This window comes from Coregonus lavaretus (genome assembly GCF_964263955.1).
Source record: "Coregonus lavaretus genome assembly, chromosome: 4".
In the NCBI taxonomy this organism is placed as follows: Eukaryota; Metazoa; Chordata; class Actinopteri; order Salmoniformes; family Salmonidae; genus Coregonus; species Coregonus lavaretus.
The window spans coordinates 31136143-31161513 of NC_139991.1; the positions used below are offsets into that span (position 1 = coordinate 31136143).

General features: G+C 42.5%; 2 protein-coding genes across 2 annotated transcripts; one reads left to right on the forward strand and one right to left on the reverse strand.

Annotated features, from left to right (window-relative positions):
- The first annotated feature begins 7255 nt into the window (after window positions 1-7255).
- On the forward strand, window positions 7256-12011 carry mlana (melan-A). Its single transcript, XM_084159737.1, has 6 exons — window positions 7256-7342; window positions 8512-8611; window positions 9058-9143; window positions 9341-9437; window positions 9719-9817; window positions 10700-12011. The coding sequence occupies exons 3-6, from the start codon at window positions 9082-9084 to the stop codon at window positions 10766-10768; spliced, it is 327 nt and encodes a 108-aa protein (XP_084015863.1). The 5' UTR covers window positions 7256-7342; window positions 8512-8611; window positions 9058-9081; the 3' UTR covers window positions 10769-12011.
- On the reverse strand, window positions 11935-23539 carry LOC311127848 (putative bromodomain-containing protein 10). Its single transcript, XM_084159736.1, has 8 exons — window positions 21664-23539; window positions 21211-21411; window positions 18202-19790; window positions 17953-18008; window positions 17724-17822; window positions 17351-17466; window positions 17056-17234; window positions 11935-16825 (listed from the first exon to the last, which is right to left on the reverse strand). Exons 1-8 carry the CDS (start codon window positions 22368-22370, stop codon window positions 13236-13238), a joined length of 6537 nt encoding a protein of 2178 aa, XP_084015862.1. The 5' UTR covers window positions 22371-23539; the 3' UTR covers window positions 11935-13235.
- Between the last annotated feature and the right edge of the window lie 1832 nt (window positions 23540-25371).

Here is a 25371-nt window from a genome sequence, read left to right on the forward strand (position 1 = left end):
TACATGTGCACCACCATGTCAGAACAGTAGGCTAAGTTATGAGGGGGAAAGGGACCAAATTATTAGGGTGAGGCACATGGGCTACTAACAGCTTACTACACAACATACACTTAGTATTACTTTCTTAGCTACAGTATACATATCTCCCTGGCATATTACATCATTTATGCAGCAGCATTCAATCCCTTTTTGGACTCACCTTTTTGTGCTATAGCTCACTTAACAGGAAGGTGGCACAGCGGTCCTTCTTGTGGGCAAATTTTGTCATCAAACTTTGTTGTCAAAGTCTGGCATTCTCTGGACTTATGGTGCTTTCAAGACAATTGGGAGCTCATTTTTTTCAGAGTTCCCAGTTGTCTTGAACTCACTGAAGTCTGAGATTTCCCAGTTCTGAGTTTCCAGTTGTTTTGAACACGGCAGAAGTCATGCTGGATTGAGAGCAAAGAGACCCTTAAACCCAGACTTGGACCACACACCCACTCCACTGAATAGCAGGCTAGTTATTGCTTTGCAACGCTTGCAGTTAGCCACTGATTCCTTCCAAACCACTCATTGTTGAATTTGCGATTTCCAACTTGTTGTGTAATGTTTATGTCCAATGGCCGATGAGCGCTGATACGTTTTATCTATAATTTGAAAAGATTGAAAAGGATTTGCCAGTAGATTGTTGACTTGATTCATAATGATGACTGCTTGTCTAGCTTGCTAGCTAAGATTTTGAAAGTGTGACATTGACATGATCAGTCCAATCAAAGCTATGGTAGATATAACGTGATTTGACGTCATTTTATCTGTGGCCAATGACCTTGAGCCTTCTTGGATGGGCACTTTTAATGTAACTCTATGGCAGCACCCAAGGGGCTTGAATTCTCGAGCTCTCCCTGTAGATTTTGCAGTGACGTACTGTCGCCATGAGTGACAGAACACTGAACCAATCACGGCGCAACTAGAGAACATTACCAACCCCTACGCTCCGTATTTTCCGCTGGCTGCCCCACCACCACAGAAATCACTGAGCTAGGCTGAAACACCTGCATTTTGAAACGGCCTTACTCAATAAAGCAAAAAGGAGACCATGTTTGTGTGCGGCTTTATTCACTCAAATATCTTTTTTTTTTACATTGTTTGCAAACTTTTATGTGACACGTATTAATGCCAAAATATTCATTCATGTCAGAAGTAACCTGTATTGATCTTCGGAGCAGGGTGCCTGCCAAAGGAGTTATAGCTGGAGTCTCGTGGGATCATACTCTGGACTTCCTTGAGTGCCCTGTTAGGGTGAAGGTGGTCAAGGTGTCAAGGATCAGGGCTGTGCAGCTGATCTCCTATGTGGAGGCAGTGAAGAGAGTCGAAGGGGCAAGAGGCAACAGTGTTGAAGATATGTCGGTGGATGCATTGCTACTAGTTTCTAGTGTTTTAAGTCAATCGAGTGATCTGGATACATTCATTGTGAAGAAGGTGGAGTTTGTGGCATTTATAGCCACAGTGATTAATTGTACAGCACAAGTGTCTAAGAAGTCCAAAAAGCTGGACATCATTATATCTGCAGCCAATACGTTTTTGGGGCTCCAAGACTTCACGGCAGAAGCACTGCAAGGACTATTGTCGCTAGGAAATGTCCCGCCTTCACAGGAGTTTTCTGAGCCTGTGTAGAGACCTGATTATAATTAATTTTTTACAGAAAATGCAGGTTGATTTTGTTTAGTTAATTTAGCTTTTGATTGTTTGTATGATATTCTATTTTTTTTACCCACATTATTTCATTTTTTGGGATCCTTATGATCCACCCGCACAGTAAGTGGCGGAATGCACATCCAATTGTTGCGAACGCCATTTTACCATAGAAGAAGAAGAAGAAGAAGAAGAAGAAGAAGAAGAAGACTCCACTCTGTGAGGCACATCTATCTGCAGGTTGATAGTGCAGTTTGTTTAGGCAATTTTACAGCTAACCAGCTACTTTACATGCTGATATTGTCTTTGGTATTATTGTGTGCAGCTACGTTTGCTTGCTAGCTAGCTACCTACCAACCTAGCTAGCTAGCTAGCCAGCCAGCCCATAGAGAGAGCATTGCATTGTGGATTTTGTAGTCGGCTTGAGCTGTAACAGATTTCGACAACAATTTTCCATGTTGCTACCAACCTTATTATAATGCCAAAATTAAACATTTGTTCACTAAAAATATTGTTCTCGCATATTAGTGTTATTTAACACTGTAAACCAAAGGAATTAATGGTTTTGGGTGGATTTTTCCTTTAAGTACTAGCGGGTGAGGGCATTCACAGCGACCACTCAGATGAGCTCCAGCTAGTTGTTTTTACATGGTCCTTTATATTGCCAGATTCTGACCTGGCTACAGTGAAGATTTTCCAGTACCCAAAAGAGGAGTCGTTTCTGCAACCCAGGATGCAGACGAGGTATCCTGCATTCCTAAACAGAATGGGTCTGCTTTCACTACCCATAACACACACACACAAAGCCATCAATTCCCAGAAGAAGATGAGCTGCGAGGCCCTACACATCTCTCTCATCGCACAGTAGACCAGCCCTACTGCAGGCCTCCTCAGTGGTCAGGGAGTAACCACACCCTCACCATCAGGGAGGTTATGGCCCAGCCCCATAAACAATGAGGACCAGCCCCATAAGCGAGACGAGATCAGGAGGGCATACTTTAGGGAAGGGTTCCCCAAACTCGGTCCAAGGGCCCCCCCTACAGGGTGCACATTTTGTTTTTTGCCCTTGCACTACACTGCTGATTCAAATAATCAAAGCTTGATGCTGAGTTGGTTATTTGAATCAGCTATATAGTGCTAGGGCAAAGTTTGGACCCAGGACCAAGTTTGGGAAATCCTGCTCTAGGGAAGGGGTGTCAAACTCATTCCATGGAGGGCCTAGTGTCAGCAGGTTTTTCTTTTTTTCTTTCAATTAAGACATAGACAACACGGTGAGGGGAGTTCCTTACTAATTAGTGACTTTATTTCATCAATCAAGTACAAGGAAGGAGTGAAAACCCGCAGACACTCGGCCCTCCATGGAATGAGTTTGACACGTGCTCTAGGGCCTCCCGGCCATGGGTGGACTGGGTCAAAAATTCAGAAACGGCATTTTAACACTACAAATTACTATTATATATTAAGGAATTGGCAATTAATCTGTGTGTGTCTCTCTCGCTCTGTTTTCTTCCTACCTCCACTGCACTCATCCCTGAGCTGTCTCGGCTAAGCCTAGCATCCTTTTCCACGGTACTGGTACCAGAAGACCAGGGGGCCACAAAGCCCAGCAACATCCTATATGTGAATGAATAAACACATTTATTAGATAAAGACGAAAAAATACTGAATAAATGCCTAATGGGTTACCATTGGCTCATAATACCTTATAAAAGCCTAACTACTTATTTTGCAAATCAATGCCTAGCTATCATCAAATCAAAGTTTATTGGTCACACGCCCAAAATACAGAATGTAAATGTTTACATTTTACATTACATTTTAGTCATTTAGCAGACGCTCTTATCCAGAGCGACTTGCAGTTTTTTAGTGAGTGCATACAATTTCATTCTGACCCCCGTGGAACTAGCTAGCATTAAATAATTTAAAACATTTGTTGTATGTTTGACTAGTCTTGAATCAAATAAGTAAGTTAGGTTCCCATGTGTTTGTTTGGATCATAACTATATAACAACCTTACCAAATGCATGTTATTTCAGACGTGTCTAGCCCAATGGTATTACAACTTTTTCAGCGGGGAAAACATAGAAATGCTACCAAAAATAATTTACTGAAACTTAATACAAATGACGGAGTCACCCATGATTCACCAAACTATATTTTGAAAGAGGAAGTAAAGTACTTTAAGCATTTTTTTTAGTTTCAGTTTCCTCCAAAGTACGACTGGAGTTTATATATAAATTACTGGAATATTTCAATTTAGGAGAATCTCTTATAAAATGGGTTAAAGTTATGTATAGTAACCCTAGGTGTAAAATAGTAAATAATGTCTACTTCTCAGAAAGTTTTAAACTGTCAAGAGGAGTAAAACAAGGTTGTCCACTATCGGCATATCTATTTATTATTGCCATCGAAATGTTAGCTGTTAAAATCAGATCTAACAATAATATCAAGGGGTTAGAAATCCAGGGCTTAAAAACAAAGGTGTCATTGTACGCTGATGATTCATGTTTTCTTTTAAATCCACAATTTGGATCCCTCCACAGCCTCATAAAGGATCTAGATACTTTTTCTAATCTCTATGGATTAAAACCAAATTATGATAAATATACATAACGTATTGGAACACAAAAAAATATTCAATTTTATTTGGAATTGCAAACCAGATTACAACCCCTCACTTTCAGTTATTTGAAAATGAAATAATCTCCAAAATATCGCTATTTTTAAAACAAGCCATAGAAAGTTGGTTGCAATTTCAGTTTAATCCACCAGAAAAGACAGAATAAATAATACAACAAATATTGTGGTTAAACTCAAATATACTAATTGATAGAAAACCAATATTTTTCGATAAAATGTTTTACAAATGGTATAATCTTAGTAAATTATATCATAAATGGGACTGGTGTCACACATGCAGCTAACAAAAATATATGGAAATATCTGCACTACCCAAAATTACAACCAACTAATTTCAGCATTACCGCAAAAATGGAAGAGGCAAGTGGAAGGGGGAAAAAAGTAAGGAACTTGTCTGTCGGCCCTGCATTAAAGACCAAAATTGGTTAAAGAAAATAGTGATAAATAAAGAAATATAACAGTTTCATTTAAGGACCAAAAAACTGACAGCTGTGCCATATAGATTGCTAAATAGTTGGGAAGAGATTTCTGATGTACCGATTCCATGGCACATGGTTTATGAACTGACACGCAAAACGACGCTGGATTCAAAACTTAGAATTTTTCAATTTAAATTATTATACAACCAATAGAATGCCACCAATAGAATGTTATATATATGGGGTATACAACCTTCCCAGCTCTGCAGATTTTGCTGCGAAGAGACAGAGTCATTAGATAATTTATTTTGGTACTGTCCATATGTAGCTTGTTTTTGGTCACAGGTCCAGGAATGGCTGAAGAATTGCAACATTTACCTGGAGCTAATGCTGCAGATAGCAATACTGGGAGATTTGAAAAGTCATAGTCAATCGATCAATAATATAATAATACTTTTAGCAAAAATGTTTATCTTTAATTTACAATCTGTAGAAACTATGAGAATAGAAAGGTTCAGAACTTTTGTGAAGCATCACAGCACAGTTGAAAAATATATGGCAAATAGAAATCCAATATGGATGGTGTTAAGAGATGGATGGGAGGGGTTGAATGGAGCTGAATGGTGGGACTAATAACAACAAGATAACAAATGTAAAATATATATATAGGTTCAGAACTTTTGTGAAACAGCACAGTTAAAAATATATGGCAAATAGAAGTCTCTGAATGTCCTTGAGTGGTCCAGCCAGAGCCCAGACTTGAACCCGATCGAACATCTCTGGAGAGATCTGAAAATAGCTGTGCAGCAACACTCACCTCATGTTTAATACATTTGCAAGAGATTCTAAAAAACAGTTTTTGCTTTGTCATTATGGGGCATTGTGTGTAGATTGATGAGGGGCAAAAAACTATTTAATCCATTTTAGAATAAGGCTGTAACGTAATACAATTTGGAAAAAGTCAAGGGGTCTGAATACTTTCCGAATGCACTGTATTAGACAAAGAAGAAAATCACTGAATAAATGCTTATAAATCAGTGGTTCATAAAGCGGAGTTACAATGTTTTGGGGGGTCGCGAATATGAAACTGAAAAATATATTTTAAAAAATATGTATATATTCTTTTTCATACATATTTTATTTTAATAGGCTACATATAGCCTACCATTTCTATTGTATAGCTACAGTGCATTCAGAAAGTATTCAGACCCCTTGACTTTTTCCACATTTTGTTATGTTACAGACTTATTCTAAAATGGAATAAATAAATACAATTCTCATCAATCTACACACAATACCCCATAAGGACAAAGTGAAAACAGGTTTTTATTTATTTTGTGCAAATTTATAAAAAATAAAAAACAGAAATGCCTTATTTACATAAGTATTCAGACTCAACTCCAGCTCTAGTCGGCCCTCAGTCCACTGCTCCGCCAGACTTTAGGTTCTCTGCCCCACTAGGCCCGCAGCCTTTCCTCAGTAGGTCCACAGCCCCCAGCCTCAGTTGGCAAGCAGTCGGCTCCCTTACTGCTACAAGCCAACCTCATTCCTTAGTTCTAGGCCCTGGGTCTCCTGTCCCGCTATGCTCTGAGTTATTTGCTCCTCTAGGTGTGCAGTCCCTGCCTCTAGCCAATTCGCACCCCACAGCCTTAGCCGGCGACCAGCTAGGCTACAAGTTCCCTGCTCAGCTAGTTTTGCAGCCTCCCACCATACATGGCTTGCAGTACTCAGTAATAGGTTCAAAATCCCCTGCGCTGTCAGGCCCTGAGTTTCCTGCCATGCTAGGGCCTCAGCCCCCTGACCTGGGTGACCCACCGTTCCCTGACTCTGGGGGCCTGCTGTCTCTAGTTTTGGAAGAGCCTGCTGCCCTCGCACCTGGGGAACCACCTGATCGTGTCTCCGGGGCCCAGCTGGCCCCTGCTTCCAGATCCCTGATGAGCCTCCCCACCTGGTCCACCATGGAAGTTATCTCTTTCAGCTGTGTTGAAAGAGTCACCAACCTCAGCTGCAGCCAGTGAGCTGCCAACGACAGTTGTAGCCGGCGTGCCACATTCCTCCGCCGCAGTAGGCGAGCCACCTCCTCCAGCCGTGGCCAGTCTCCGGCACCATAATCAGACCCCAGGGATGGGCCCCAGCGTCCCTGCACCAGCTGAGTTAGAGGATCCTCCGCCACTCCCGTGGCATCCCATGGGGCGGCCAGACACTGTTCCCGTAATGTTGTGCACTCTCCTCACGGGGCGGCCCCTTATGTCCAGGGGCGGCTGTAAAAAAGGACATGCCTGTGCACGTGACAGTTAGGGTGATTTCCCCATTTCTCAGCTGTCCGTCACAGCCTCCTGGTTTCCACCAATCAGCGTGCCCGAATGCACATTTGGACTCTGACCCCTCCCACTCCAGGTCAGAGTGGCTATCGTTGTCGGCAGACGAAGACGCAAATTTGGCTGCCGACCAAGTTATCAGTGTGTTTTAATCTAGAAGTGTTGTGCGTGCATCTGAAATAAACCACAAAGATTACGTCTATGATGTGAGTGTGCAACTGTGTGGTGGTGGCCAACAGATAATAAACCTCTGGATATGGACACATCTGCCTTGTTCTTGCCGGACAGCCTGTAGTGAGTCAGAACCTTAACAATCAGCATTAAGTACTAGCGGGTGAGGGCATTCACAGCCGACAAGCTCCAGCGTTTTTACAATACTGTATGAAACGCAATAATTTTGACATATCATATTCTGTAATTGATACTCTATGGCAAACAATTATTATTGGCTTAAAATGTTTCAACATTTCTGCTCCATGTCTGTTTTTTTCTAATATGTGTTTGTATGTTCTGTAGCAGTGCTCATTGCAGTGGTTTACTACTTTATTTGACTATTATAGATCAGTGTGGTGACTGTGAGGCAGAATATAGTCATATTGTGCACCCTACAGACCATTCCTTGATACTGCAAGATAATCTGCAGTATGCCTACTATAACTCCAAAATAGGCAACAAATGAAAAGGATGTTAGCCCTACGCTATCAAGAGCATTATACTGCATTACGTTTACATTTACATTTTAGTCATTTAGCAGACGCTCTTATCCAGAGCGACTTACAGTTAGTGAGTGCATACATTATTTATTTATTTTTCATACTGGCCCCCCGTGGGAATCGAACCCACAACCCTGGCGTTGCAAACTACAATACAATAAAACATGTTATCTTATTCACAGGAATTCTAATAGGTTAGGTTAGAATGACAAAGCAATATTTTGGTATTATTTTAGTGATTCATATTTTGGTAATCAAAATGTAATTTCGTACTATGAGATGTGATTATGACCAATAAATTATAGCATTTATTTCCATAACTAAAATGTTTCATATTGGGCTGACAATGACATGTGACTTGGGTGTACAGGGAAATGTTCAATATATCGCTACATAAAGTTATTATTATGAACTGAAATGAAATAAATGTACTCAAACTGAATTATATTAAATATTTTAATCATTGATGTATTACTTCTATATAAGAATAGGAATAAGTGTTTATGAAGTTTCCCTTATTAATGTGAATAATGAAGCTTGTTGAGACTGAGCGCCATGTCACACAGAAAGAGTCAGCAGATAAAGCTTCCATAATAGAGTCCATAATAGAAGTTGTGTTCTGGCTCCAGTACTGCAGGGGTTTCACGCTCATTAATCCAGTTCAATGGCTTTAAGTATGAGCGGTAGAACCCGTGACGGTCATGAGAATTCCTTTCCTCCCCTCACAGTTCTAACCCTTTCTCAAGTCAGAGATTTAAGCAAAGAAAAGTGAGACTGAGAGCTTTCGGGAAAAGCGCTGGGAAGCAATTTAGAAGGACCGGACCCTTCACAATCTAATTATCTACTTTAGGTAACTTTTTCTACATAAACACAGACCATTGATGGACAGGTCCATTCAGTTTTCTTTTGAACTATGAAAAAAGATTATGAAATGATTAAATTTTCAAAATGATCAATTTATTTCAATATTAATAGTAGCCTAGGCTATACAATGTTAAACAAGTTTAAGATTTTCTGTTAATTATGGTACAGGCAACATTATGCTACTGCAATGAAATAACATTATTCATAGCCCTACAGAAAATATTATAGGATATTAAATGTAAATCTCTTCTGATATGTTGATATGTTGCTTTGGAATTTAGCCTAAATTCAATTTGTAGCTACGTATTTTAGGGGCAGAATTTGACATTAGCCTATATAGTTTAGCCTGTTATTGATGTTGGAATAAACGTGTAATAACGGTTTCCTACCGTTTATAACGGTAATTAAATGTAATTGCATCATGTTCCTCAGGTGTAAAAGTCTGGATGGAAAGAGATGCCTCGCGGTGACTTCAACGTTTATTTTGCAAGCAGAGGACCGCATGTCAGGGCCGAAGAGTTAGTGGATTATATTGACTCTAAAAGAAACAAACATTTCTTGAATTTATGTTTTCTGATCATTTATATTATTTGTAGAATTAAACTGGTAGTCAGAAAACTTCATTCGAATTGTTATGCTGTATTATATCTTAAAATTGATCCATTGGTGAAGAAAGTATTATTCATTATATTTTTATTTTTTTGGTGCGCCACAGGGCAGCTGGCATAGCTCTGTTGGTCGTAATTCTCGCAGCCCTACTCATCCTTGGATGCTGGTATTTCAAGAGGAGAAGCGGGTACAAAATGATCAGGGTAAGAAAGCAATAGGTGAATGCCTCTTGGGATATACAGTATATGTATCTTTCACCTGTCCAGTTCTTTTCACAGATCTAAAGGAGATGGGCCAGTATATAAAAATTAAATAACGTATGCACTCACTAACTGTAAGTCGCTCTGGATAAGAGCGTCTGCTAAATGACGTAAATGTAATGTAAATGAATTGTGGCAATAGGTAATTGGTTGCTGTCCAACAGGGTTTATACCTTCTGTTCCCCTTACTAATGTTCCTGTTTTCTCCTGTTTTCTCCCCACAGAGCCCAAGATCAGGGTCCCAGCCAGGATTCAGTGGACAGTTCAGCGAGGGAAGGGCTGCAGCAGAAAACAAGATGGGCCTCAGTGAGCTTCGACCTGTGGTAAGAGACTCAGACTGGATGTACTGGGGGAGTCAATGGTCAGAACTCCATTAAAAAAAATAATATTTGATGTTTTATTGAATGGAGTTGTCCTCTATTTCTGTGTTTACACAGGCAGGCCAATTCAGATCTTTTTCCACAAATTGGTCATTTGACCAATCAGATCAGCTCTTTTGCCCATAATTGGGCAAAATATCAGAATTGGTCTTCCTGTGTAAACACAGCTGTAGGTTTAAATCTGTATACAAAGACAGAGAAGTGAGGAGTGAAGAGAGAGTTTCTGTTTATGCATAGTGGTGGAACCAGGATTTGATCTCATGATGCAGACATGGGCAGTTATGCGCTGGAAGGCAATAGCGTGACCAAACCCAGGCCATGATCATTCTCTTGTCATAGCATACTGCATTCATTCGACTATACACAACATCACAACCACCAAGGAAGGACCTATAGTTCAACTCTCCATTAGTTTTCCTGGAATTAAAGGGTACTTTGTGGAAGAAGGGGCATGTGAGCCGCCTGGTGCCATATGGCTGCTGGTGGTGCAGTCAGAGATTAGGTCTCCAGACGTCAGGAGGGGATTATGATCTGGAATTCATAGGGCCCCAAGGGGTGTGAGTAGGGAGGGGGGGGGCGCGATGCATAATTTTACTTGGAAAGGTCATATTTCAACATGAGGGCTTTTCACACTGAGCTGACCTATGCATCCATCATCGTTGCAGCAATCATTAAAGGACGATGTGAAAAGAAAATATCCAAGCCAGCACAGTTTGGTTCATGTCGGTACAATCCTGTGAAAAGGGAAATAGTATTTGAATTATCAGAGGGGTTTATCCTAGTTGTTTCCTAAATGGTGTGTGTATTTGTCTTGATGTGTTTCAGCTTCCCAATGCCCCTCCTGCCTATGAGAAGATCTCATCAGGACCCCTGCCTCCTCCCTACTCGCCATAATACAACAGTCCTCTGTGGGATAACCAAAAATATGAAACTTCATGTGTTATTTCATTAAACACATTATCAAACTCGTGAAGAACAAATATTTTGCACTCTATTCTCTATCACAAGTTGTTTATAGAAGTATTCTTCAAGCTGTAGTTTCATATGTTAATGTTCTGACCTTTTAGCTCCACAAGCGTATTTCTGAAGGCTGCTCAAAGAACAAGATTTTCTTTCAATCCCTGAAAGTAAAGTATATCTAATTTAACAATATTGTACTTTGGAAACAGTTTGTTAATTTCAGTGATAACCAAGCCTCTGCCGAGTCCCCAACAATGGAAAGCGAGACTGTGATGCAACTTCCACTTTTGGATGTTAACAAGGCGACACTCCATCTTAACTCCTCCTCCACATTTACTGGATTGGTTGAACAGTGCAGAAGAGAACCTCCCTGGACAGTTTTTTATTCTTCTGGCAAAGACCAGTATGTTGGGGATCTAGTTTCAGGTGTTTATTTTACGCCTGCTACGTTAGGTTAGAGATAACCAAATGCAGTGGTGGAAAAAGTACCCAATTGTCATACTTAAGTAAAAGTAAAGATACCTTAATAGAAATTTACTCAAGTAAAAGTGAGTCACCCAGTAAAATACTACTTGAGAAAAAGTCTAAAAGTATTTGGTTTTAAATATACTTAAGTATCAAGAGTAAATGTAATTGCTAAAATATACTTAAGTATCAAAAGTAAAAGTACAAATAATTTAAAATTCCTTATATTAAGCAAACCAGACTGCACAATTTTCTTATTTTTTAAATATAGCCAGGGGCACACTCCAATACTCAGACATAATTTACAAACAAAGCATTTGTGTTTAGTGAGTCCGCCAGACCAGAGGCAGTAGAGATGACCAGGGATGTTCTCTTGATAAGTGTGTGAATTGAACCATTTTCTGTCCTGCCTAACATTCAAAATGTAACAAGTACTTTTGGGTGTCAGGGAAAATGTATGGAGTAAAATGTACATTATTTGCTTTAGGAATGTAGTGAAGTAAAAGTAGTCAAAAATAAATAGTAAAGTATAGATACCCCAAAAAACTACTTTTACTAAAGTACTTTACACCACTGACCAAATGTAAAGCGGCAATTGAGAATTCCTCTGAAGTTAAAGACAATAGCATACCGGCTTGATTGTTGGCTTATATATTTTAACATGTACTTATGAGGATTTGGAAATGATGCAGACATTTCAATAAAGAACTTTAAAAATCACAGTTGAGTTTACCAAGAGCCTTATTTACATTTACATTTTAGTCATTTAGCAGACGCTCTTATCCAGAGCGACTTACAGTTAGTGAGTGCATACATTATTATTTTTTGTTTAAAAAAAAATCATACTGGCCCCCCGTGGGAATCGAACCCACAACCCTGGCGTTGCAAACGCCATGCTCTACCAACTGAGCTACATCCCTGCCGGCCATTCCCTCCCATACCCTGGACGACGCTGGGCCAATTGTGCGCCGCCCCATGGGTCTCCCGGTCGCGGCCGGCTACGACAGAGCCTGGATTCGAACCAGGATCTCTAGTGGCACAGCTAGCACTGCAATGCAGTGCCTTAGACCACTGCGCCACTCGGGAGATTATCAAATGAACACCACAAAACTCTTATGGAGGACAGTCGCACCATTTATTTCCATGCAGAAATGTCCACAGTTATCCAATGACAATGTACCCACTAAATATTTTGAGAAATCTATGGTAGGAAAAATAAATAAATGTAACTTCAAAAATGTTTTATATTGGCTTCGACAAATCATTTAGAAGTTGCACTTCAATCATGTAAAATGCAATTTTTTCCCCAAATAGTTGGTGGAAATAAAACCAATGTAATTACATTTGGACACTGACCTGCCTCTTGAGTAGGCAACACACATCTGAAGAACATACTACAATAGGTCAGAGAAAAAGTCCTAAGAGTCTGGTAGACAGAATAAAACAAGTGTTGTACCAATCTAAGGAATTACATGGATATCATTTCAGAATTATATTCAATGTCAATGAAAAGTATTACAAATCATATTAAAATCCATTTGCTCTACCCTGCAAACCTAGCAATTTACAACATATTTATTACTGGCCCTGAAAAGATTTTTTTTTAAACTGAATGTCCAAATTCACATTTAAACTTTGTAAGAAGGCAACCCCAAAATGCTGTTTGCTTCAAGAAATAGAAAACCATCACAAATACATTTCCACCTACATTTCTTGAGCAAACTGTTTGAGTCAACTATAGAGTTTATCTAGCATCGCTTAAACACACTCAGATATGCAAAGTAAAGATGCAGCTCAACCAGGCAGTTTATCAACCAACCCCCGCCTTCTACCAAAAACATTCTAGAATGTTCTAAAGCAGTCCAGAACACAAAGTTAGCTGGAATGTGTGTCTGCTTCATCACAGACACTGGTACTTGCTTTCAGTCTCAGTCTTTCATTTGATAGGTCCACTTCTGTCAGCCTGGGTAGGCATTAAGGGATTCTCAGTATTTACGCTATGCAACGGCACTCTCCCAGTAGAGTTAGGAGTAACAATCAACGCAGCCAAAGACTTGTTAGCCATCTCTGGCAGGCCTGTGTTGGTGGTAGGGCCTCTATCCATGTTTAAAACAGCACCATCAGGACTCACTAGTTGCTTGGTGGGGGGGCTGGTTGTTTGCACTGCTGATTCAGGCACCTGTAAAGGCTGCAAAGGGGGCTTGCCCAGGCCCAGTATTTGCAGCTGCTGAGGATTGGATAAAACAGTGGGCATGCGGATAGTCTCTGCCGACATTACCGTCCTGATAGGTTGTGCTGGTGTCATGATTATAGTGCAGTTGGATGGAGGCACAGTTACCACAGGAGATGCCTGTTTGCTACTGAAGGCACTCCCGATGGGTGGTATGGTTGCCACGGGTAGAGTCTGCATCCTGGAGACAGTGCTCCCTATTGGGGGAACAGCTACCGTCGGCAGCACCTTCGTCCGGGTGGAGACTGCTCCCATAGGTTGCATGAATGACATTAGCTGCTGTGCTTTGAGTGGTGCGTTGACACCAAGTGCTGTGTGCAAAGGGAGCCGTTTTGATGGGCTTTGTGGAACTCCTGCCGTTTGAGCTGCGCTGGGACTTCCTGGCACGGAAGAGAGTGAGAAGCCGCCCATCCCTTCAGGTTGAGTTAAATGTGGAGCTGCCACCACATGAGCTAGGCCAGTGTGTATGGTGGCCGGAGCAGGGAGCCAGTGTGAAACTTGTGGAGAACTGTTGGTGGTGGTGCTGGTGGCCGATAGTGGGGCTCGAACAGCCACCATCTGGCGAGGGACGGTGAAAGAGACAGGGAGAGAGGGTCCAACTTTCGCAGTGGATGGTGCTGCCAGGGTTGGGGATCTAAGTGCTGCTTGTTGAGGCTGGTGTGTCCCTGGTGGTGTGGCCATTCTGGGGCCTTGTGCAGGTAGGGCTAGCCCAGGTAACGTTGGCCCTCGTGGGACACCGGTGGTTGGGCTCGCTCCCCTGGGACTAGGAGCTGCCACAGGCACTGCAGGGCTGGAAATGATGAGGACATGCTGGCCAGGCCCAAGGCCTTGAGGAGGAACAACAAAACGGGTGTTGTTGAGCAGAATCTGCGTGCCGCCTGCAAGCGTAGCGGTGGTGTTGATGACAATCTTTTGTTGCAAAGTGGTGGTGGTGGTGGTGCTAGAGACAGGATTGGTATTGCCAGTCGGCTGTACTGGAGAGGACTGCTGAGTGGATATAGGGGCAGTTGGAGACTGTGGAGTGCTTATCATCTGAGCATGTGTGGCGACACCGATAGAGTTCTGAGACTGAGAAACCTGGGCTGGTGATGTGAGGGGAAATGTTTTGACAGGGCTTAGCGGTGTAGTGACTGACACAGGTAGTTGTGTGTTGCTGGGGATCAAACCTCTGATTATAGAAGACCCTGGCTGCCCAGCTACCTTGCTTAGATTGGGGATCACAGAGGATGAAGGGGTGCCTTGTAGTTGAGATCCAGTCAGCAGTGTGGAGGATGGCAAATGTGCAGTGCTAGTGACAATATGAGACGATGTGGTTGCAAGAAGGCCCGACTTTGAGGCAGATACAAATGTGCTTTTTAAAGTAGATTGTGCGAGTGCACTAACTGGCCTGCAAAGGTTTGCCTGCTGTGGTAGCCTTATCTGAGAACCTGGAAGTAGATTGATACTCTGGACCTTATTCAAAGCTCTGAAGTTAGCGCTGCCAATAGCTTGACCAAGGTCGAGTCCGATCTTCATCGCTTCATTGGGTATCGACGTGGTCAGGGATTGTGTGGTGGGTCCAGACACTGATGATGCCGGTTTTGGAATACCGGTGGATGGTGATTGGCTGATAAACATCAAACTTTGCCCTGGAAGAGCAGAGGGAGCCGTGGTGGAAGTGACTTTGGTTGCAGCCACAGACGTGTTGTTCGAGGAGGGAGAGACCAGGATGAACTTAGTGAATGGGAGGGACCGCTCATCTGGACTTACCCTTTTCAGAACAGGTTTGGTGACACACTGGACCAGAGACGTCTGGGTGGCACCTGCTGGGTTACCAGGTACAGTGACGATGCTTTTAGGTAGCTGTGCGTTAACAGCAAGTGTAGATGAGACAGTGCAGCCCTGGTTTATAGCAACGGTAACAGCAGAGCTAGCCGTCTGACCTGTGGCCATTGGAATGCCAACAGTGATCGGAGACTGGCGTGTAGTTGTTGAACTTGTGACAGTTGAAGACCGTAACAGTGAAGGTCCAGATTGCGACTGGGCTACAGGTGAGCTGGTGACAACAGGGACTGTAGGGGCAGCAGGTGGAAAGGTCTTGGACACCAGGAAGGCTTTGAACTGTGGAGAGATGGTGATGACAGGGCTGGCAGGTTTCGAACCATTTGTACTCTGGTCAGACGACTGCACCGTGACCACGCCAGTGTTGCCCCCCCTAGTGGTGACTAGAATGGACTGCGAGTCCCTGATGCACACGGTCTTCAGTTCTTGTTTAGGGTCCGGAGGTTTGCTTGGATCAGTAGAAGCTGCACTGGTGGGGTTGGATGGTGATCTATTTGGTATAACATTTTGGGTAGTGCTACTCGCTTTGCGACCAGGGAGTTGGACAACCTTGTAGCCTGGTGTTAGAGATGTAGTCTGCAACCTAGGAGAGACGGTAGGAGAGGGTGTTCTTCCCTTTAGCGGTGCCACTTGTTGTATAGGGATCCGGTTGTCATGACTTTGAGGCATGGTGAATCCAGAGTTTTGTGACAGTGGAGTGGACTCTTTGGAGGCTGGGACCTGGATTGTCCTTGGTTGCTGGGGCAGACTTTTATCCTCTGACTTATGAATGAGCAAGTTCGAGGGCAGGATGACCACTCGCTGCATTTTCTTATTCCCTGTTTTCTGGTCCAGAATTGGCTGTACTTCGATTTTCACAGGGCTTCCATCTTTCCTGACCACATCCATGCCCTCAGGCATCTTGTATACAACCTGTATGGGGCTCTTTGGTATGGGTGTGGTATGGACCGTATGTGAGTGTTTAGATGTTGGTGTTGTTGTTGGTGGTTGTGGTAGGTGTCGAAAGCTTTGTGGTAAAGAAGGTTGAAGTTTGGTAGCTTGCAGGGAAGAAGCACAGTCCTTGCTTTGTGCCTGACCAATTTGGCTGATAACACCTGTACCAGGCTGATGATGAATTAAGGTCACCTTATTCCCAACACTCTTAGCCAGCAGGGTATGTAGCTGAATAGGCTTGTAGGTCCTTTGGAAACCAGCCATAGGAGTTACAACAACTGGGCTTGTCTCTCCAGCCTGCTGTGCTGCTGGATTTGCTTCCCTGGGTCGGTTTTCCATTTCTGATCCTTCAGGAGAAGTTGTCATCTCGTTACTGCCAATCCTGCCTCTCTTAATGAGGCTTGGGTCCTCGTCTATACCGCTGTGCAGGCGCTTCAAGCCCCGAGTGGAAGGTCTATTCTCATTCAAGGTCAACTTCTCTTGTCTGGTTACCACGGTGAAGCTGCCTCTCAATGCCTCTGTTCCAAGCTGCACTGAGTCCTCTGCAAAAAGATCAAATTCAATGTATTAATTCTAAATTGCCCTGACAATACTATTCAACTGATTCAAAATGTTATTATGTGGTTTCAATGCATATTTATTAATTTAACTAGGTAAATTATTAAGAACGACCTAACCAAGAGGGTGCAGGTTAAACACACTTTACCTCCTTAGTATATGCTGCTCCTGTCCTTTATTATTCCATTGTACCAACAAATAAAACACAATTTACCTCCTGTCCACAGAATTCTCTGAACTGTCTGGTCCTGCTGTTGCTGTTCCTCCTCTTCAGTCAGTCTGTTGTTGTCACCTGTGCTTGCGTCCACATCCTCTGCCTTCCACTCCTCTCTGACAAAGTTTTCATAGTCAGGGTGCTTTTTGAAGTCGTCATAATCCTTTTTTAAACGTAGCCTGTGGGGACAGATGACATTATAACAGGCATTGAGGAGTCAGTGATGTGTTTTGCCGGACATGTTTTGTAAACACAGCTTTAGGATGATATAACTGCCTTCAGGCAAGCGTCTTACCGGTTTCTATGGAAAGCCTTGACCAGTTTGGGTTCCCATGGGGAGAGCTCGTTGAGCAGTCTTATGAGAGTGATGTGTAGATCTTTCACTGCTTTTCTCCTGAAATACCACCTTTCCTGTAAATCCATCAAACACATGACGTCAAGAATAAACAAAACGCAATGCTTGAAAGCATTAACCACTGTATTTCGTATTCTCCCTCGTATCCTCTATTTTGTATACTTCCATAGTAGACAAGCTATATAAATGTGTTCCCTCTATCATTAACTTTTACATTGTATCGATGTAGTCCATCCATACTGTATGTAAAAGTTGTTTCTGTTTATAATGCTTTTTGATAAGCCAAACTACCAAAAAATAAAATATGTATTACTTTATTAACAGATCTCTTTTTGGTGCTCTCCAGCTCATCAAGCTCATCCTCTGTCCTGCTGATGAGTTCCCTCAGATCCTCTAGACTGGTGCACACCAACTGGATGAAGAGAGCCAGATGGGGGAAGAGCATGCATGGATTCAAATTGCATATTAATTCCTATTCCATATTTTGCCTTAAAAAAAAATATATATATTTTTTTTTTTTACATTTGAACTGTGGGGCTTACCCTAAATCCAAGTTCAACTGGGAGTTGAGGTTTCTTCTTTGAAGACAGCTTTTTTCCTGTTGAGAAATATTATTTTATTGCGTAATTAAGACATTAAATCGCCCAAAACATTTGAATTAATTTAAAACAAACAGGTGGCAACTATGTGTTAGTCTCTTGACTGATTTTACATTATTTGGCCTAACAACTGCAAAAGCTTAATGTAGGAAGACAGGATTAGCATGCAAAGCAGAAAGTTATTTTACTCACCCATTTTGCGTTTTTTTCTCTTGTCCTTTTTCTTGATGGCGATAGCAGCTCTCTGGAGGGTGGATTTAGCCGACTTGGCATTGCAGAGTCGGGTCCTGTCTGGTCTGCGCTGTCCACCAGTTGCACGTAGTTCCCTCTTTTTTTTCCTTTTCTTTTTCTTGGCCCGAATCCTGTCCATCTTATCCTCTGTCAAGTTCATCTTGCGGGGGTGGCCAGCCCCTGAAGCTGAGGTTGTTGATGCCTTGTTCTTGGCACAACGGCAGCGATGATTGTCCTCTGACTTTGCCCCCGTTTTGGAGACACATCTTGGACATGGCCTCGGCTCCTCAGTGAGTTTGTCCATGTCGACTTTAAAATCAGTCTGTCTCATTAGTACAGCCACACTAGGCCTACCTGTTATCCCACCAGGGCGAGCAGGGGACTTCCCCGTATAGCTGTGTTCCCCCACACTGAGACGCGTCTCGCATGACTCTGAGGACGACCCTGAGGAGGATGAGTCCAACCCCTCTTCCTGTTTCACCTGGAGTCTATCAGGCCTATATTCCACTTCCTGTGGCTTTTTCTTCATACTCCCTCTGCCCACAAAGTCATTGATATGTGAGGAGGGAGCAGAAGAGCCAGTGTGTCTGTTCTGATTAGGCTTACAGTCCTCCTTATCAACATCCTCATCAGAAACAGAAGAGTCCTCATCCTCCTCCTCCATTCCCCATGTGTGAAATTGCCCACCCCTGCTCCCGTTCTCCCCTTTAATCCTACCACCACTCATTCTGCTAGAACTAGGTTTCTCCTCATAGTCCTCCGTCTTCATGGAAACCAGATGCTCAGAGTCCTTCTGCTCGTCTGAGTCCTCTGATATTCCCTCATCAGGCTCCACCCGCCTGACCCAGACAGCTGGAAAGGGGAAGTCAGGGGGCATGCTGGCACTCTGGCAGTAGATACGCAGGTCCGCCCCGCAGAAGTGCGGGAAGTGGATATAGGCGTTCTCATTCCCGTCGTAGCCCAGGATGGACTCACGGCACTCGTGGATGGGCTGGCCCAGCACAGCGTCCTGCACGTCCTTCTGGGTCTCATACACGTTGTCACACAGGCCTTTGAGCAGCCACACACGCTGAATGAAGGGTAAGAGATGGAAGGGGTTCTCCTCCAGGGGGTTAACCTCCCCGGCCGTCCTGAAGAACTGATGGGAGAGGCCAAGCTGCTCAGCCATCCAGCCCTGGTCCTCCGCCGTACCCATAGCATAGTACCAGCCCTGCACCCTCTGACGCAGCTCGGACTCCCAGCGGCGGTATGTGAGGGCTGGGCGGCGGTGGAGCGTCCCCCTCCTCTGGGGCTGGCAGAGAAGTGAACTCATGATCTTGGAGAGGAAGACGCTGCAGCGAGGCATGAGAAGACACCGCTCCAGCTCAAAGAACACTATCTCCGGGAGGTTGAGAGCTGCCTGGGCCAGGCAGAGGAAGTGGCCGATGGCAGGGAGTTCCCACATCGTTTTCACTGGATTCTGGGCCGCCTGGGAGAGAAGACTGTGCTCCCACTCTTCCACTTCCTTGGCTGAGGTTTCCTCCGCCTCCTTCTTCTCCAGCTCCCGCTGCCTAAAATCAGAAATGAAGGATGAGTTTCTGAAGCAGATATGGGTCGTTCCATTTGATTTCAATCACTTTCTGACTGCACCACTTTTTATTTGAACAAAAATGTTTTGGTATTCAGGTCCAAAACAGGTGCTCAAAGTTGACCCATTTTGCATACCCCACCCTACCATGAAACATCTATGTCTTCATCACTGGAAAAAATAAAAGGTTGAGTTTGATATCATTTAAAAGCTTACAAACTACTGTATAATTTATTGAAAAAACATATTTTTTTAATAAAAATGTAATTCCCCCCCCCCCATAAATTATCTAAAAACGTGTAAACTCTTTTGTTAAAATGTTTGCATATGTTGTAGCTTAGACCCTATTTTACATCATTTGAAGTGTTGTGCCCGCCATCAGTTGCGACACAGCATGCTCTTGAATACAGGGTGGGTGTCTGATAAATGTACTAAAATGGGAATACAATTGAAATGTCAACTTTCAAATTGTACAACAAAGATGGTTGGAGGTCCACACATCAGAGAATGTTGACTTGAATAACAATAGTTGTTTTAAATTATACTGTCAATTCCATAGGAAAACAATTGAAATCATAGAAACATAGATATTTGTAAGTCGCTCTGGATAAGAGCGTCTGCTAAATGATGTAAATGTAAATAATAAAATGGATATTCCCATTTAAATTGACATTTGGACGGTGGGTGGACCGGCGGCCATCTTTGTGGTAGTAATTGGACTTAAAATGTTTAATTCAATTTAAATGTCAATTATGTACTAGCTAAATTGCAGTGGTCTGAAGGAATATGTCCATTCTATTTATATGCTTGAAATGACACCCACCCCCTGCATTCAACAGTATGCTGTGTCTCAAAATAGGGTGTAAACTACAACATGCGAAAATTTAAAAAATAATCTGGCATCCCTGTTTGTAAGCTTTTAAATGATACCAAACTCAACCGTTTATATTTTCCAGTGATGAATACATGGATGTCTCAATGGTAGGGTACACAAAATGGATCAACTTTGAGCACCTCAATCTCCTAAATGTTTTGGCATTCAGGTCCAAAAAATGTATTTACGACCACTTCCACCATGGGCACATATGTATGGAAGTTTCTTTCAAATCAAAAGGAGTGTGGTCAAAAAGTTATTGAAATAAATTAGAACAACGACTAAACACTGAGTCTAACCATCACAGCCACATCTTTGATATAGTCATACACAGAATTACAATTAAATATTATAAAATGTTTTTGTAATCCTGTATGTATAGTGTCACGGTTCTGTGGATTAATTAGTCTATGGAATTTGTTTGTTTTTATTCTGACCATGGAGGGAATCGGGACATAGAAAACCCAACATCTGCCTGGCCAGGCCTTAGCCTCAGGCACTGGAGCATTACATTTCATCCATAGCTTACCTCTTCTCTTCCTTGGCTCTCTGCTGCTCCTCCAGCCTGAGTGCCTGGATCATGATGGACTCATTTCCCCCCACTGTTATAGTTGCCAGGCTGCGAGGCACGGACCTCCGTCTGGTAGAGGTGCCCACAGGCCCCCTCTCATCCTCGGTCCCCAAACGACCCTTGGAGGTCACCGCCAGAGTGGTCTTCTCTCGCAGTGTCCTGGTTGGGAAGGTTGATACAGAGAGAGCATCATAGGGTTAGGGCTTCAGTAGTTTCATGGGTCATGGATCAAACAAACACTACTGATGTCAAAGGTTAAGTTATGTAATAAAAAAAAAGTGTTCTCTTTAGTTAATACTACAGCAGACAATCTATATAATTGAATGTGTGTTAAGTGTGAATGAATGTAGCCTATGTACAATATGTAGGCTTTGTAATGAATGCATGTATGCAAGGCTTGCACTTTCTTACCTTGACAGCAGTGTCAACTTCTGCTCAAGCATCATTTCCAATTTCTGTGCCTGTTTAGAAATCCAGTGGTCGACCCCATGGTGCCTGTAGCAGTTCTCTAGCATCAGCCTGAAGTCTGCCACAAACTCTGTGATGGTTTCATACTCCCGGCTAACAAACTTCTCCTCCATCCTTCTGAAACACATGGACTGCTTAAGGTGACCCTCTGCCCTGCCAGTGTGGTCCTTGAGGCCGATTGGGTGCAAGAATGGAGTCAAGAATGGAGTCGTAATGCCTTTGTGCTTTTCCAGGAGAAACCCGTGAAATATCCTATAGGCCTGCTGTAACTCATAGCTAAGGTCTTCTTCAACTGTAACTGTGGTAGGTTTGTCGACCGCAGGTAATGACAGATCATTTGAGATTTCATGTCTTAGTGCAAAATCATTGGTAGAACTACCGTGGGAAAGAACATGAACATTCTCCAGGGAGGTTCCGTTGCTGAGTCCTTCAGTGACTAGGCTGCTGCATTGAGTGCTGTGCCATTTTGAGTCTGATGATGATACAAGGTGAACCTTCTGCTGCTGAGATCCTGAACCCTGTTCATTCTGACAGTCTCGGTTGAGAAAAAAAAAAAGACTGTTGTGGCTGTCACTTTTGTCTGACATGTCTTCTGACATGTCGTTTTGTGGGACCTTGGATGGGTTGCAGGTTTCAATTTGCACTTTCATGTGTCTGGCAGCCCTGTATTTCAGTAGGATATAGCTAGCTAACCTACTAGCCAGCTGACAAAAAATTTCCCACTTTTATTGGGTAACCTTGCTAGCTAGCTGACCGCAGCAGTAACATAACGTTAGTAGATTACACTTTGTTGCAATCTTTGAAAAACAGCTCGCATCAACAACTATCTCCTGTCAATTACAGTAGGGTCACATATATAACTTGGCGAACTAGTCCTTCCTTGTTTGACTCTTGAAAACATTCACCGGCACGTGCAATAGAGTTGACGACACAGTGTCAGTGGTAACTAACGCTGCCAGTAAGCTAGCTAACTCATGCCTTAGCTAGTGCTAGCTAGCTACTTATTTGGTTAACGGGACATTCTGAGAAATATGTTATAATGTTAACGTTAGTTATTTAGCTAGCCGATCCACCACAAACTATCTAGCAAACGATTAACAGTAGCCAAGTTCACTGGCTAACCGGTGAGGCTGATAGCAAGCAAGCAGTTAACAAGATAGCAAATGTTGAACTTCACTTTGTTTAGCTAACGTTAACTAGCTACTGGTCTTCCTTTTCTTATTTTGATACGTTTTCTGATAGGACCGGTAGTCTACAGATTGGAGAAATATAACTTAACTTACAAGGCCATTGGCTACCTCAACAATCTGCGATTTCAGTTCGCCTCCGATACAAGCTACTACAGTAGCCAACTTGTTAGCTAGCTGTTGGCTGTCTCCGCTCTATCCGAGCTCATTGTTTCCAGTCAGAGGCCTGCGTCTGTACTGTCCGCTGCAGCGTTAGCAGGGAAAATACTGTGATTTACAGGAAAGTTAGGCAACACAGCAATGAATCCTTGCTATGATGAGCCAACGAAACAAGTTTAGCTAGAAAGATAACTGAGAAGATGCATCAATTCAGCAAGATAAAGCTTGCTAGGTAGCTAGTAGCTAGCCAACGTTAGTGGGTTAGCTAACGATTCATGTAAGTTAACTTGAACATTTGTAAGTTAATGACAAAGTAGCTCCATAAATCTAGCGATTTTGCTAACTCGGTCAACTAAACGGTCTACAAAGTTACGTAGCCAGCGATTAAATTACACGAGTCGAGATGCTATGCTAGCAAAATATTCCCCGAACGTTGTTTCTTCGCAACCTCCTCTGTGCGTGCACCCTGACGTAGTCGCGTGTCACATATTTTATTTGTGTTTCATAACATAGAGATTACTTTTATTTGCATCGGGCAACATAAGTACGTTATCAATGTTAATGTATAACGAATTGTTCAAACAAAATGATGAATTGTGTGCAGTCTACCCACATTATGACATTGTTCCATGAGAGATGATGAACCTCCTTCAGTAATTCGGCTCACTACAATTCTCACCTGTCCTGTTACAATTGGTTTCTGACTTTTTTAAGCAACTATAGGCTACAGAGGAAAAGCATGTCCGATGTCAGTTTTTCCATGGGCAATTCACGTGAGGCTGATGGCAAATTGACCAGTAATTTAGAAGATTCCGCCTATCAGTGGGGTCAGTCGAGTTTAATCAGTTCATAGCGGTTGACATCTGCACCATGGGGTCTCATTAACCAAAAGTGGGTGTGCACAAAAAAAAATACAAAACTTTGCGTGCGCCAGTTTTCCTGCAAAGGTTGGTATTTATCAAATCAAACCAAGTTTTATTTATAGAGCACATTTGAGACATGGAATTCAACACAATGTGCTTTATAGGAAAAAACAAATAACAAACAATGAAAATAAAAGCTGAAATATTTACTACACACCAAACATAAGATAAAAAACAAAAGAATGACACAAACTGAACAACTAAAAAACACCCTAAGGAAAAGCAAAGCAAATTTTTTTTTGTAATATGTCCACAGTTTCGACCCCCCTCAGGTACTCTGGCAGGCTATTCTAGAGGCTGGGGGCATAATAACTAAAGGCTGCCTCTCCATTCCTCTTGGTCCTAGGCTTTGGGATAGTTAAAAGGCCAGTGCCAGTGGATCTGAGGGACCTACTGGGTACATAACTTAAAAGCATGTCTGACATGTATTGGGGTGCACAAGTGTGGATTGATTTAAAAACCAATAGAAGAATCTTAAAATGTATTCTAAAACTCGCAGCCAGTGCAGAGACCTTAAAGCCGGTGTAATGTGTGCTCTCCGTCTGGTCTTGGTCAGTACCCGTGCTGCAGCATTCTGTATGTTTTGCAGTTGACCAATGGCTTTCTTGGGTAGACCAGACAGGAGAGCATTACAGTAGTCAAGCCTGCTTGTAATAAAAGCATGGATGAGTCTCTCTGTATCAGCCTGAGAGAGAAACGGCCGCACCTTGGCAATGTTCCTCAGGTGGTAAAAAGCAATTTTGGTGACATTCCTAATGTGTGATTCGAAATTTAGTTCAGAATCTAAAATAACACCTAGGTTTTTTTTACCTGGTGTTTTATCTTTATTGCCTGTGAATTAAAATGTGCGGCAAGATTCTCTCTCTGTGCTTTGGCTCCAACAATAAGTACCTCAGTCTTGTCTTCATTTAGCTGGAGGAAGTTGTGAGCCATCCAAGTATTTAAATCACGAATACAGTCTAATAATTTATTTGTGGAGGTAAAATCCTCTGGGGACACAGAAATGTAAAGTTGTGTATCGTCTGCGTAGCAGTGAAAATCAATGCTGTGCTTTCTGATAATGCTGCTTAGGGGTAACATATATAAACTGAACAGTACCGGACCCAAAATCGAACCTTGTGGAACTCCATATGTGATATGTATTTTCTCTGAGTTATGTTCACCAAGGGTGACAAAAAACTCTCAACTGGTTAAATAGGTCCTAAACCAATTTAGAACTGGACAAGAGAGGCCAACCCACCTCTCCAGTCTGTCCAGAAGGACATCATGGTCAATAGTGTCGAATGCAGCACTTCAATCTAAGAGTAAAAGGACAGAGAGCAGTTTGGCATCTGTGTTGGCCCTAAGATAATTTACCACTTTAACTAAGGCTGTCTCTGTGA

Coding starts and splice junctions, on each gene's coding strand:
- mlana (XM_084159737.1), top strand. CDS start 9,082: ATGCCTCGCGGTGACTTCAACGTTTATTTTGCAAGCAGAGGACCGCAT. Junction 9,144..9,340: donor CCGCATGTCAGGGCCGAAGA/GTTAGTGGATTA, acceptor GGTGCGCCACAG/GGCAGCTGGCATAGCTCTGT. Junction 9,818..10,699: donor TCAGTGAGCTTCGACCTGTG/GTAAGAGACTCA, acceptor GATGTGTTTCAG/CTTCCCAATGCCCCTCCTGC.
- LOC311127848 (XM_084159736.1), bottom strand. CDS start 22,370: ATGAAAGTGCAAATTGAAACCTGCAACCCATCCAAGGTCCCACAAAAC. Junction 21,412..21,663: donor AAGTTGACACTGCTGTCAAG/GTAAGAAAGTGC, acceptor CTTCCCAACCAG/GACACTGCGAGAGAAGACCA. Junction 16,826..17,055: donor GAGAATTCTGTGGACAGGAG/GTAAATTGTGTT, acceptor ATCTTTTTGCAG/AGGACTCAGTGCAGCTTGGA.